Source organism: Equus caballus, chromosome 16 (assembly GCF_041296265.1).
Source record: "Equus caballus isolate H_3958 breed thoroughbred chromosome 16, TB-T2T, whole genome shotgun sequence".
NCBI lineage: Eukaryota > Metazoa > Chordata > Mammalia > Perissodactyla > Equidae > Equus > Equus caballus.
The window spans coordinates 54238285-54252350 of NC_091699.1; the positions used below are offsets into that span (position 1 = coordinate 54238285).

The 14066-nt window shown below is 41.1% G+C and overlaps 1 protein-coding gene across 6 annotated transcripts in view; it reads left to right on the top strand.

Annotated features, from left to right (window-relative positions):
- Positions 1 to 14066, top strand: part of ANO10 (anoctamin 10) — a 211958-nt gene that overhangs the window by 154277 nt on the left and 43615 nt on the right. For 2 of the 6 annotated variants that reach the window (XM_023620634.2, XM_023620633.2), the window contains exons 12-13: positions 5450 to 5566; positions 8921 to 8997. The exons of 2 other annotated variants lie outside the window; for them this stretch is intronic. In XM_023620634.2, the coding sequence (XP_023476402.1) occupies positions 5450 to 5566; positions 8921 to 8997 (194 nt within the window). The remainder of the gene's footprint in view (positions 1 to 5449; positions 5567 to 8920; positions 8998 to 14066) is intronic. 2 more of the 6 variants (XM_070237890.1, XM_014731730.3) reach the window with 1 other exon arrangement.

Consider the following 14066-nt stretch of genomic DNA (forward strand, 5'->3'; position numbering starts at 1 on the left):
TGCTTACTCTCTGTGCACCTGGCACGAGACTCCTAAAAGTTTGACAGCCCTGCAGTGACCAAAGGTGAGCGACACACTGATGGCAGTGTAGGCAGTGCTTTACTGCTGGCACCAGAAAACATTTAGCTTCCAAGTGCTAATTTTCTCTGGTCCTATTCTCTTTTCCTTTCCTAACTAAGACACCCTATAATCATTATTTGAAGCATATTGTTATGGGGAGCCAACTTCTTTGTACTTATTAGTTTTAAAATTCTGCCCAGTTCCCCACCCGACCCCCACTGTTACTTTTCTCCTTTACTTTGTTTAGGATATAATTTTGTGAGTTTTACTTTGAAAGAAGATTGTTGGTGAAGAATCACAATCACGGCCCATAAATTGTCTGCTCTTTTCATAGACAGGCTATGAAAAGCCAACCCAACTATTCATTTTGAGTATGTTTTTCTTCAAATCTGTGCAGATTCATATTTCATCTTTTCTTTTATTTACAAAAACAAGTAAAAATAGCTAAAATGCTTTTTTTGTCATTTTTTTCTCAGTTCAGTTAGCATAAAGCAGTTTCTAGCCTTGAAACAGATTTGCTGTATGGAAAATATAAACAAGGTTTTAAAAATTGATCTTTTGAAACATTGCTGTAAATGTTATTTAGGTTTCCAGGCTAGACCACAAAAGCTTACCTAATTCCACATGATACTCAACTTGAATTCTGGATCTTAGGTAAAAGAAACCAGGAGGAAAGGGGTGTGTGCATGTGGGGGTGGGATGTCTAAATGAACTTTTCCTGACCGTTGAGACAATGTTGGTTCTTTTTTTGCTTCTCTTTACTCCTCTTCCTTGAAACCAGTACCCTACCGCTGAAGCTGCTGTGGTGTCTTCCCCACCCCACTCCCAAGTGCTCAAGATTGCTGGGGTGAGGGGAAGACAGAGAGAAAGACTTTGCTAGCACCAGCTAATTAAATTAATTAACACGTGTCTGGGAATGATGATGCTCCTTAACCCTCCAGGAGTGTTTTTACTTTTTAAAGATGATGTGTGTTACACCAGATAAACCTGTAATTGGTGGAACTTCTGGGCGTGTAGCAAAGTGGGGGGAAAAAATCAGTGTGATGGAAGATTTGGGTAGGTAAGGAAGTGGTGGGGGAAGGCCACCATCTAAGCAGTCTGGGCCTGCATAAGTGCTCTCTATGTATTTGCAGAATTAATGGATACAAAGTGATTGTTTCCCCCAGTTTCTTTTATTCCTGGACTCCAGATGAAAAGCTAGACTCTCTGAGCTGCGGGTTGTCTGGTTTTGGTCTGTTTACTGGGCATATGGGCAGTCATGACTAGGCGGGGTTAGGAGCCTGGCAGAGCATGTGCAATTTATTTGTTAAGTGAGGAATCCCTGTGTTCTTTTTCACGTGAGTGTTCTTTTCCCCATATAAAAGTAATGCCTGTCCCTTAAAGACTGAAGATAAAGAGATCACCCATAGTGCCACCAGCCAAAGAAAACCATTGTGAAGATTTATATTTTCTTCCAATCTAGTTAGTGAACCTCGCATTTTGTTTTGTTTTGTTCTTTAAGACACTTTTCTGCTGAGGATTATGATTATCTGTTTTGAGGAAAGGATACTTGATGGTTTCAGATTAAGTCTGTAAAAGAAAAGTGAGAATACTGTGTAATTCTCACCTGTCCTTCCTCATTTTAGGTATTGAATTGCAAATTCTGAGCACAAAATTTATTTTAAAACTCTTCTCTTCACTCTCAAATTAATGTCCCCAAATGCTTTTGTTTCCTGTGGTCACTTCTCCCTCCTGGACAGTGACAGTGTCAGACCCCTGGTTTTGGCTAAGCCCCTGCCTTGCATGGCAACCTGGCTCTGTGCCTTAGACCTTCTCCTTCCAGGATCTTCACCGTTTACCGTTCTCTTGGTTCCTTCCCCAAAGCATTTCAATATATCCAAGGCTTACATCTTTAAAAACCAAACAGGTGGCTAGCCCAGTTCTCCCTCCAGCCACCATCTTGTTTCTTACCCCTCCTTCCCAGCCAGACTTTCTGAACCCTCTTGTCTGCCCCTCCTTTGCTTGCTTTCCTGTCCCTTCCCTGCCCACCATGGTCTTGCATCTGTGACCACCACTCAGCTGAAACCACTCCCACCAGGGTCACCAAAGGCCTCCTGCTGGTTAAACCCGAATGTTTCTCTTCAGGCTTCATGTACTTGACCTTCCACCACCCACCTTGACTGGCTTTTTTCTCTCCCCTTTGCTTCTGTAACTCCAGAGCCTCCTAGATTTCTGCCAATCCACACCTCCTCCTCTGGTTTCTTTTTGAGCTCCTCTCCCTCTTCTCAGTGTGTTTCTGTTCCTCCAGTTCCATCCTGTACCCTCTTCTTGCCTCATCTCATCTTTTCTCTCACTGCACATGCTTCTGAATCTCGTCCATTCCCATGGCTTTATTTTCCACTTATACCCATGCCAGTGACTCCCAGGTCTCTGTATCCAGCCCTCATCCCTCTCATGAACCTGAAACCCCTCTGTCCCGCTGCACGCTGAAGATCTTCACTCAGGTATGCCATAGACGTCTGAAAGTCTACAGCCCACACGACCCCTTCTCCCCCTAGCCTGCTCCTCATTCTGTGCTTATTTCAGTGGATGAGCCATGGAGGCCTATTAAGTCTTCTCCTAATGAGCCCTCTAGTCAGTCCTGGAAGCTGCATCCCCATTGCTCTTCCACACACTTCAGGTCACCCTGCTGACTTGCCTGTACTTTCACAGCCTCTTAACTTGTCCATTCTCCATGCCACAAGTGGAGAAATCTGATTGTGTCACTGCTGTCTTAATGCCTTCAGTGCCTCCTTACTCCTCAACCTGGTTTCACAGCTCGTTTGTCATCTGGCTCCTGGTTGCCTCTCTGGCCCCTCTCTCTTCAACCCCACCATCCCTTTGTTTGCTCTGGAAACATTCCTCCTTTCCTTGCCTAGCTAGTTCCTTCTCATCCTTTGTGTCTCTGTTCAAACTTCCTTCCTTCAGGAAGCCCCTTGGACCTGCTAAAAACTGGGATAACTGCTGGTCTGTATGTTCCTGGCCCCTTGTGTATACCCTGGGAGTAACGTACACGTGGCATTATGATGGCCTGTGAGTACCCATCTCCCCATCTAGATTGTGAGCTGGCACATGATCTCTTTCACTGTAGTATCCTTCAACATTTAGCCCATGTCCAGTACACTAGTCACTGATAGAGTGGATGGACACAATGCCCCTCTCCTCTGGCTTTTGGTGGTGCTGGTAGCCAGCAAAAGAGTACTCAGTTGTGGGTTTGTAGGGGCTCTTCGAGGAGTTTAACTAAGTTGTTAAGTGGGAAGTTAAAAGCTTGAAATAAGTAGGACTACTAGGAACCTGTTTTGCAGAAATAGTTCAAAAGGAACTGATTTTTCTACATAGGGGCTTTTAAAAACATTTTTTATAAAATATTTTTAGAAAAATAAAGAGAATTACTCATAAAAGCTTATTGCCATATAAGTGTTTTAACCAGTTAAAATGACCTCCTTTTCATACTAATATTGTCTAATAAATACTCAACTTTTTCCCTTCATGGGAGTTTTATGAATACTTCATCTGGAAGCCATGAGCGCCAAGGTCTGCAGCAGCCTTGCTCAGTCATCCACTAGCCAGTCCTGGTTCCCAGAGAAGAGCTGACACATCTTACAGGCACCTTACATCCAAGGGAAGACCTTAGCAGGGTCTTTTCTTCTCCCTAATTCCCACCAAGACTCCAAGGAAGAGAAAATGGGTAAAGATGAGATGGGAAGGGGTGAGTGACGGGTCATGGTGGGGCTCTGGCAACTTGAGGGGACACAGTTTCTGAAAATATGGAAGATTTCTTTTCGTATGTCAATTTGATTATTTCTTGTTTAATATTTCTCCTGATGAGGTTAAGTCATATGAAATTATATCTCACTACTCTATTGGAATGAAATAATGGCATAGTATAGCTTTTCTGAATTACTCATTTATTCTTGGTAGATTACATCCAAGTTCCTGTTAATTCACTTCAGTTAGTTCAGAATTGCAACATATGATGTCATCTGATCCACACTGTATTACCTACTTGTTTTCCCACTATAGGTACCTAATCAGTATCTTCCAGTGTCATCTTTAGTCGTGGCGGTCACGTTTCAGTGAAGGCTGCCTGTCCTGGTCTACCCTAGAGCTCTTGTTAATACCAGGCAGTGCTTGGCCTGCCCCGGAGTTCTGCTGATTTTCAAGTCTTTGGATTGAATTATTGCTTGTTCTGTTATGATGTTGACTTCCTTCATTATTTCATGCTTCTCCCAAGAGATATCCACATGTTATTTATCCTTCATCCTCCTTTTGAAAATATCACAGTAAAGAATTCATTTAATTTTTTTCAGCTGTCTTCTTTTTCTGTCAATAATTCAATGCAACGTTTCTTAAAGGCTGTTCTGTTTCCTTCACTGATTTTCTTAATGCCTTTTAATTATTTCTTACCTTTAAAAATTATTTCACAGATTGTAATATTTAGTAAGTCATACTATCATCAAAGAGGCAACTTTATTCTTCTTTTGATCGTGCACATTTCTGTGGATGTTGATTCTGGATCACAAAATGATGCTAGAACTGGAGAAGCATCAGTAGATTGAGGCTGCGCATCTAAAGAGCAGGCTTATCTTTAGAAGAATCCTCTTGGCTTATTTCTATTCTGCAGAGAAAGAAGCATAGTTATAAACCTCATATTATCATGTTATAGAGAACCTCTTTATGATGTCGATGTAGAAGGGAAATAAAATAGCCAAGTTCTAAGTTTCCCATGTTATAATGGGTACACTTTACGTATTATAAAGGATGCACTCTCCCTTTCTGCATACCTGCCCTACAGTATATGGAGTCAGCAGCATGAGGTAGTACATCACAATCAATTAATGCATCAGTATTTATTGATTATCATTTCATGAAAGAAACTACACCAGACACTATTGAGGTTGCAGGGGATTCAAGGGACCTGATGTTTAAGACACATGTCCACTTCATCTAACTCAGCCTGAAGCATAGCACAAGGGAGGGTGTTGTAGGGCAAAGAATGGAGTGACCCTGCAAAAGTTGCATGCTAGGGTAGATTGGGAATTTAGACGCAGGTAGGAAAAAACATTTTGTGAAAGACTTTTCAGAATAAATTTCTTTTGTAAAACATTGAGAGTAGCATATGGTATCAATTTAAGGTAATAACTGATTTTAAAAGACTAAGGCAAAGTACATTGGTAATTATTGAATGGACCACCGTGGGAGGGGTTAAATGTAACTCATGGGCCTGGTTGATCTTTGATACCTAACGGGCCAGTAATTAGAAATTACCCAGGAGTAATGAGAAGGACTGCAGATTGCTGAGGTCCTAATTTGTTGTCTTGCACATATGGTCTAATGTGTCACGTCAACATGTACTCTCTCTCGTTTTCAGCATGCACTCCTGGCTTTAAAGTTTATACTTGCATTTGCCATAGCTGATAAACCTCGGCATATCCAGATAAAACTGGCCAGATTGGAATTTGAGTCTTTGGAGGCACTCAAGCAGCAGGTAAGAGCAACTCTTCTAAAAACAAAGGTATTTTTTTTTTAGCAAACGCCAGGAGACATAATTCAGAGGACTTACCCTCAGCATTTCCTTCAACCCTGAAGTTACCAGTTTAAATAAATACAGAAGACTCCGGTTTAGGATGGCATAACAAAACCAAAATCCTAATAATGTAAATAAGAGAAGAATTAAACTAAGCAAAACGAAAATATTCAAGCTATGTTAAATAAAGAATAGAGCTGGCATTCAGCAAAAGAACAAGACAGAAATTTCCAAGAAGTACCCTGGGGCAGCTCCCACAGTTTCTAAGTCTGCCTCCTACAGAAACATTAACAGAGGAGAAGTGAGTAAATAGCATCCTGATTAGTATCTTCAAAGAGTGAGAGACCAAGGAAGTGTGGGCAGAAGCAGCAAAAACTGCCACGAAAGTAGAAACCACTTCCCAATGACTTCCACATTCTACCAGAGACCAAAAAAAAAAAAAAAGAGAGAAAGAAAATACAAACAGCCATGCTGGAGTTCGTCATTTTGGTGATTTTCTACTTGTAGGAGAGTGAGAGTAGGGAGGCGGAAGATTCCTAGAAGCCCAGAGCTAGTTTTCTCTAGTGATACATAGGAACTTGACCAAGAAAATCAATAAGGCAATATTGTCTAGGAGACCAGCTCTGGGTCCAGCACCTCTCTGACCCACGCAGTCCTTTAGGCTTCCAAACCAAGTTTACAGGAACATTTCCTCTTATGTTTGGAGTGTTAGGAGAAAAACATTTCAAGGAGGACTCACTCAAGCTGACTGACTGATAGAAGCAAGAGCTCAAAGAGTAGTGCTGCAGATAGGGGAACCCCATGCTGGAGCAGAGCGTGCCCCTGATTAGTTGGAGTGACCCTAGAATAAGAACTGTGGATAAGAGTACAAAGAGGGGGAAGCCTGGGTCCACCACACCATTGCTGTGCTCGTGTTTGTCACTTAGGTGACAGGAGGTGAGAAGACTAAATTACCTGTGTTTCCCAGGCATCGGGCAAGTTCACCTCTGGCATGTGGGCTAGCCAGTGTGTTTGTATCTTAAATCAAAACCGAGCATCATGCTCAGTAGTGAAATAACAGAAGCATTGATGGCGATGTCAGGAAACCCAGTATCACCACAGATATTCAGCATTGTTCTGGAGGTGCAAACCAACAGTTACATCAGAGGGTGAAGTAAAAAGTTGAGGTAACCTGGAAGAGGCACATTTACCGTTACTCGAAGATTATAAGATTATATATCTAAAAAATCACAAGATAAATTATTAGAAACAATAGGAAAATTTGGAAAGGAGGCAGGTTACAAAGTTTATCTAAAATCACTTGTTTCCTTTCACAAGAAATGATAACCAATTTGAAAATATTATTGAAGAAAAACTCCCATTTACAAAAGAAACCAAAATATAAAACCTTTAGGTAGTAACTTATGAAAACAATAGGGATAACCTATATGAAGAATATTTTTAAAATTCTGGTGGGACCAAAAGATTGTCTTGTGAAAATGTAATACCAATTCAAATACATAGGAAAAAAAATTTAGAAAAAGCAAGGAAACTTCTGGAAATGAAGAAAAATGAAGCCTCTAGCTCTGTCAGACATTAAAATGTATTCTGAATAATACAATAGTTACAGTAATTAAATCCATTTTGAATTAGGAAAGAAATGGACACACAGATCAGTGGAATAGAGCACAGAGCCATAAATGGACCCAAATAAAACTAGGACTTTAGGAGCTGGCCCTATGACTGAGTGGTTAAGTTCGCGCATTCCACTTTGGCAGCCCAGGGATTTGCCGGTTGGAATCCTGGGTTGGAATCCTGGACGCAGACGTGGCACCGCTCATCAAGCCATGCTGAGGTGGCATCCCACATGCCACAACAGGAAGGACCCACAACTATGTCCCGGGGGGCTTTGGAGAGAAAAAGGAAAAATAAAATCTTTTTTAAAAAAACCCCAAACTAGGGCTTTAGTTTAGGGTAAAAGTGAGACTTTATGTCAGTGGAAAAAAAGGAAAGATTGTTTGTTACACAGTTTGATGACAAAAAGTCATTTGGGAAAGTTATTACACGTCATTCTACCTCATTCCTTATGCACAACTCCCCCAACAAAATTCAAATTTTTGAGAGATTTAAATGTAAAAAATTTAAAACATAAAAGGTCTATAAAAAAGTCCAGGTACATCTCACAATGGGAAATGCTTTCCTAATTAGGACATAAAATTCAAAAATTGTGAAGAAAAATACTGATAAAGAAAAATGTATGAAAATTTAAAACTTCTATGTGACCAAAAAAATTAGAAAACTCAAAAGATAAATTGAACTGGAGATATATTTGTAATGTATGAAAAATTATTAATATCTTTAATTCAAAAGAATTTTTCTACAAACCCATTAAAAAAAGACAGTCCAATAATCAAAGGATAACATATGAAGAGATGCCCAACCTCACTCAAACTTCAAGAAATGTAAATTCAAACAACAATGAAATACCACATTTCACCTGTTTCATTGGCAAATATTAGTTGATGACCTGTCCTCATTGGGTTGGGGAAGTGGATGCTCTTTTTATTTATTTATTTATTTTTTTTGAGGAAGATTAACCCTGAGCTAACATCTGCTCCCCATCTTCCTCTTTTTGCTGAGGAAGACTGGCCCTGAGCTAACATCCATATCCATCTTCCTCTAATTTATGTGTGGGATGCTTGCCACAGCATGGCTTGTCAAACAGTGCCATGTCTACACCTGGGATCGGAACTGGCGAACCCCAGGCTGCTGATGTGGAACATGCGAATTTAACCGCTGCGCCACCAGGCCGGCCGACATTCTTTTATATACTCTTGGCTGAAGTGTAAATTGATTCAAGCCTCTCTAGAATGCAAATGAATCCAAATTTAAATTACTCTCCAAAGCAAAATAAGTCTTGCTGGGGTAATGGATATATCTGCAAAGTGTAGCAAAATATAGTCAGTGAAACATTTTTATTAGCAAAAACCTAGAGACAGCTGAATTCCTCGGTAGGAGACTGGTTAAATAAATTGGGTTTGATATGGTTCCATGTGATAAATGAACCCACTTTTTAAAAAAAGGTCTGTGGTGGTGTGTGTTGGCTGTTAAGTGGAAAAAGTAAGATACGGAACATTATGATGCCTTTTGAGTCAGATTTTAAAGAAAAGGAGGGAAGGAAGAGAAGTAGATGAATGCTGATATGTGTATTTGTTTTTCTGGGAGGGGCTCCCGGGAAACCATGAACAGTAGTTAGCTTTGAAGAGAGAAATTAAGATTTCTCTTTCACTGTACAGTTTGAATTTTCTGACCATGCGTGTTTATTACTTTTTTAAGGTCAACAGGAATTCTTTGGAAGGGGGATTTTTTTGCCGTTTCTTATCTGTATACTTTTCTGCAATTAAAACATTAATGTAAGTAAATAAGGAATAAAGCCCTCCCTCGTGTTATTGATTTGAATAATTCCTTAAATTCCCTAATGCTGTTTTCAGACACACCTGGTGAGCACATTCTTCACACACCCTGCTTTCTCCTTCTTTTTATAAGCATTTATATGCTTTTTTTTTTGTAAAAATTGTAAACGTCATGTGAAATTTTTAGAGTAAAATTTATTTTCACATGATAGGTATTTTGCAAATAAAGTTTGAGACCTTAAATCAAAAGTGGAAACCACGATGCAAAACGAGGCAAAGTGAGAATTGTTTGTAAATCTCTCAGTCAACCTCCGGTAAGGTTGGAGTGAGACCGAGTCTAGAGGACAGGCCTACAGGCTGTCAGTGTGGCCCCCCGTTCCGTTTTTTAAGCTATCTGCTCAGCTCTCCTTTAGAGGAGAGGCTGAGACCACGCGGGTGAGGGGCAGAGAAGTCAGATGGACGGGGAGGGGTGGGCGGAGCAACTCCCGGGTGACAGAGAACCTTTCAACACCAAGGTTCAGGGGCTAAGCTGCGGTTCAGTACAGGCGCCCTAATCTCCCTCCCGCCAAAACTGAATCCATCTTCTTCAGGCTGCGCTTGCAAAGTGTATCCAGAAACTTGTGTTCAATAATTATCTATCAAAATGCATATTAATTTAGATAATTTTTATCATTTATGCACCAATTCTAGTTGTAATGACTGATCAGTCCAGAAGACAATTTTAAACACTTATAGTGAGACTTTGAGTCACAGGAAATTTTTTAAACGTTTAAATTTCCACTTATGAGCATATTGTTATTGAAGTAAAGTATAAGAGAGTAATTGATACTTTCAAGCAAAAAAATATATTTTATTAGGATAAAATTCTTTGGAAGAAGTGGAAAGAAAATGTGATTTCAAAGAGGGAAATAAGGAAACACTTAAAATTGTCACTATTAATTAAGAGCATATTTGTGTATTTCTTAAACGAGTGATGGTGAATATCATATCGCCTTGGTATTTATTAGAATATCTTGGGTATCTTTAAAAGAGTGACCTAATAGTTTATTTTTAAGTGTCAGTATTTACAGTATGCTAGAAAATTTTTGCAACTATTTAATTTATGATGAAAATTTTAGATGTCCACTTAAAATTGTGTGAGATGGAACATAGCATCGAAAAATTTTAGGGGGCATATAAGCAAAAAGATTTTTAATTGTACAGCATTGCCTCTGGAAGAGTTTCAGTAAATAGGATTCTCCATTGATCGCATTTCTAGTGAGATTTTCTGGATTGAGGCAGGCAGCTCCTTGGCTGCAGTATACATACCTTAACTCCAGGTCAACGCAATATCTTGCTTCATGTTAGTAACACTTTCCTCTCAGGATGGCATGTTGCCATGTATTTGTCTGAAGAGCAAAGGGTCTTTATTGATGTTGAATACTATTAACGTGTGTCATGTTACTACATACATTTACCTGAAGTCCTACTGCAGAGCTGTCATACTTGCTTTTGGGGGACTCAGGGGTGTTGGTGTTTACTGTGGATGTGGCTAAGTGACCTCTCAAGTCGTCTCAGCTCCTGGACTCCCATATCTTCAGATACACCCTACCTGACAGTGAAGCAAAGCCCTAAGTCAAAGGCAAAATTTATTTACGCTCGTCTTTTTGAGAAATAAAACACTAACCAAAATTCTCTCTCATATTATTTAAAAAGAAGGAAAAATGTAAGTGGGCGGGAGGCAATGATGGATGCTTGCAGTTTCTTAGGGCCTTGAGTGCAAACCCAGGAGAAGCATTCCTCCCTCCAGCTGTCACCACGACTTGTTTGTTAAAATTACAATCTGAGAATAAAAGGTCAGGGTTAAAGCTGGGCAGGTCTTCCCCTGCTTTCTCTCTCTTGCTGGCCCAAGCCTTGCTGCGTGGTTGACACTGCTGCATGGGCCACCCAAGTTTATGCTGTCGCCAGTCAGAGACACAGATTTTCATCACATTTCCTGTCTAGTCTCACTGTCCAGAGGTCCTGAAAAGTCCTGAAGGTCCTGGGTGTGAAAAGTCACCCACTCTTTGTGCTTTTCAGAAACTCAAATTAACTGGTGTATCTTCAGTTTACTTGCTGAACTAGTGCCATTTCTAGAGTGTATAATGTTTTCTGATTCTGTTTTTTTGCTCTAACATTTAACTGTCTGCCTTGTAAATAAGCGGAGCCTCAATTCTCTTGGCTGTGCCCATGTACCAAAAGCAGAGAGAGCTTCTGCCATGTTCTCTGGTCAGTTGGTGGGCCCTGGTCAAAAATGGAGTTATTGAATACATGTTTAACAATAAGTCTCATTAATGCCTAGCTTAGTCCCAGATTCTTTCATTGTTAAGTGACCAGAAATTGACAGTAAGCTCGTTAAGAAAAGTTACTACTTAGGAATAATTATTATGTTATGTTTAATTTATATTTGAATTGCTACTTTTCACCTCAGTTCCCATTTTATGGACAAAAACATGATCGAGAAATTTAAGTCACTGGACAGTTCTTAAATTGGGCTGTGCATCTTGAAAGTAGAACTTTTGAAAAATACGTGTGCCTAGGCCCCATACCCTGAAGATTCTGATTCCCTAAATCCAAGGTGGGGCCCAGACGCTGACCTTGAAAACCTGCCCTATTGCTCCACGCCATCCTGCTTCCTCCTGTGCAGGGCATGAATCATCCCTTTGTTCAGGGCATCCACACTGTATACGCTACCTGCCCCTTAGTCACTTAGGAGCAATGTCGGTTATCAGATCAACTGTCGTGATATCGGAGTGCTTGAGTTCATGTAACCCTTATTTTACTTAATAATGGCCCCAAAGCACCATTAATCTCTTACTGTGCCTAATTTATAAATGAAACTTTACCATAGGTATGTACGTATAGGACAAAAAGTAGTATGTATAGGGTTTGGTACTATCCACGGTTTCAGGCATCCCCTGGGGCCTTGGAGTGTATCTCCGTGGATAAGGGGGACTAGTGTACTGAAAGCAGTTCTTTTTTTGGTGTCAAATAGGAAACTATGTGGCATTTCTAAATATAAAGGCAAATTAGATATACTTGAAGGTGAGAGGCAAACTCGGGAAAATAAAATGGTTTGCTTTGCAAAGGGCATTTTCAAATGGTTAGGCTTGGGTTGGTGAGACCTTTACAAAGAATTCTAGACAGTAAATATCATCCTAGTGATGCCCTTTTATTTCTTTTCAAATTGATTTATTCAACTCTCAGTAATTTTAAGATCCAATTAAAAATAGAAGGGAGTCTAATCCAGGTACCATTTGCTCACTCAAAGGCCTGCAGCACAAGGACACAACATCCTCAGCACAGTGACCGCTTTATCTGGCCTCTGGGCAGCCAGCCCTCCCAGAGCTGAGCACTCAGAGAAGCCAGGTAACGGGTCCAAATGGAGTCTTTGAGAAAGATAACAGCCTCAGAATTCAGTTGAAAGAGCAAGATAAGGAATTTGAGAAGACACCACAATGCTAATTATAGCCCTCAGGGACGTCAAATCAGGTCTCGGACCCTTGACAGCATAGGCCAGTTGGGCCAGCCTACATTAAGTAATGTCTTTTTTTTCTAGGGTTAAGTATGTTTAAAGCATTTCCAACATTTCCCAAAGCTTCTGAACTTTTCTTTCCCTTCATTTGTACTCTCAAGTTATGTTATATATAAGCTGCTGCTTCTTTGCTTTTTTTTTTTGGTTAGGAAGACTGGCCCTGAGCTAACGTCTGTTGCCAATCTTCCTCTTTTTGCTTGAGGAAGATCGTCACTGAGCTAATATCTGTGCCACTCTTCCTCTATTTTGTATGTGGGACACCAGCTCAGCATGGCTTGATGGGCAGTACGTAGGTCTCCACCCAGGAACCGAATCCTTGAACTGCAGGCCACCAAAGCAGAGCACGTGAACTTAACCACTACACCACCAGGCTAGCCCCCATATATAAGCATTTGTGATGGAAAGTTAAAAATTTCACAACACAGAATAAGGAGGCTGAAGTATTTGATTATTGAATATGTAACCACATGTTGATCTGCCAACACGTAGTTCAGAGTGAAATGTTGAATCCACATTACAAAACTTGCTTCTCAGAAAGCCAGTGTCAGGCAGTGCTGGAACCTCAGTCCTTGGGGAGGGGCTGGTCCATCTCCCAGGGCCCCAGGGCCTGACTTGGTAAGTTCAAGGTCATTGTAAACTGAAGTTTACAGTGTTTCGAGAGTTCAGGTAGCCCCGGAGCCAGCTTCTCCCTTTCTTGCAGTGTCAGGCAGTTTGTCTCACGGCCCTGTGCAGCTTCAGGGCAAATGAGTTGACCTTCCTCTTGTCATAATCTCCCTGACATTCAAATGAGGTTGACAAAATTGTGCCTCCCATATATGGTCGGAGTGAGGCTGGAGCGAGACAGCGTGAACAAGACACAGTGTGAAGCAGGGCGGTGGGGGTGGATGAGGACGGTGATGGAAGGGGAGGACCACCTCATGCTTGGGTGCCCTGCATCACTGGGCAAACCCAGGAGGAATTCTGTGATAAAATACCAGATTAGATGATGAATCAGAATTCCATCTTTGCAGCAGCCATGCCTGTTTTCATGACCCCAACACAGCTGGGCGGTAATAACAGGGCAGTAACAGCTGGCTGGCATCAGGGGGTGGGTATGTGAGCCAGGCACTGTTCTAAGCCTTCTGTGAGTGTGCCATGCCTCCTCAGAAGAGTTCTCTGGATAGGGTCTGTTAGCCATTTCTGTGTGGTTTTTCACAGTAGATTTCTTTTCAATTCATAAATGATAGTTTTCTTCAAAGGTGTTAATGCTCTAACAGGTAGTGACCCCTGTGCACCTCTTTAACCCCCTCTCCTGTCACTTCTTCCTCTTCCTTTTGGGTCTAGCAGGATCACACTAGTCGTGGATTCCCAAGCACCCCTGCTGCATTATAATCTGACCACCCAGACACCTTGTTCCCCCATCCCCTACACAGACTCTGCCTCCTAGGGGCCCTCCGTTGTGTGACATAGAGGCCTGGTACCCATTTCTGTGCCTTTGTCCTGCTGCTTTTGACCAGGTGATGCCTTACTCATCCTT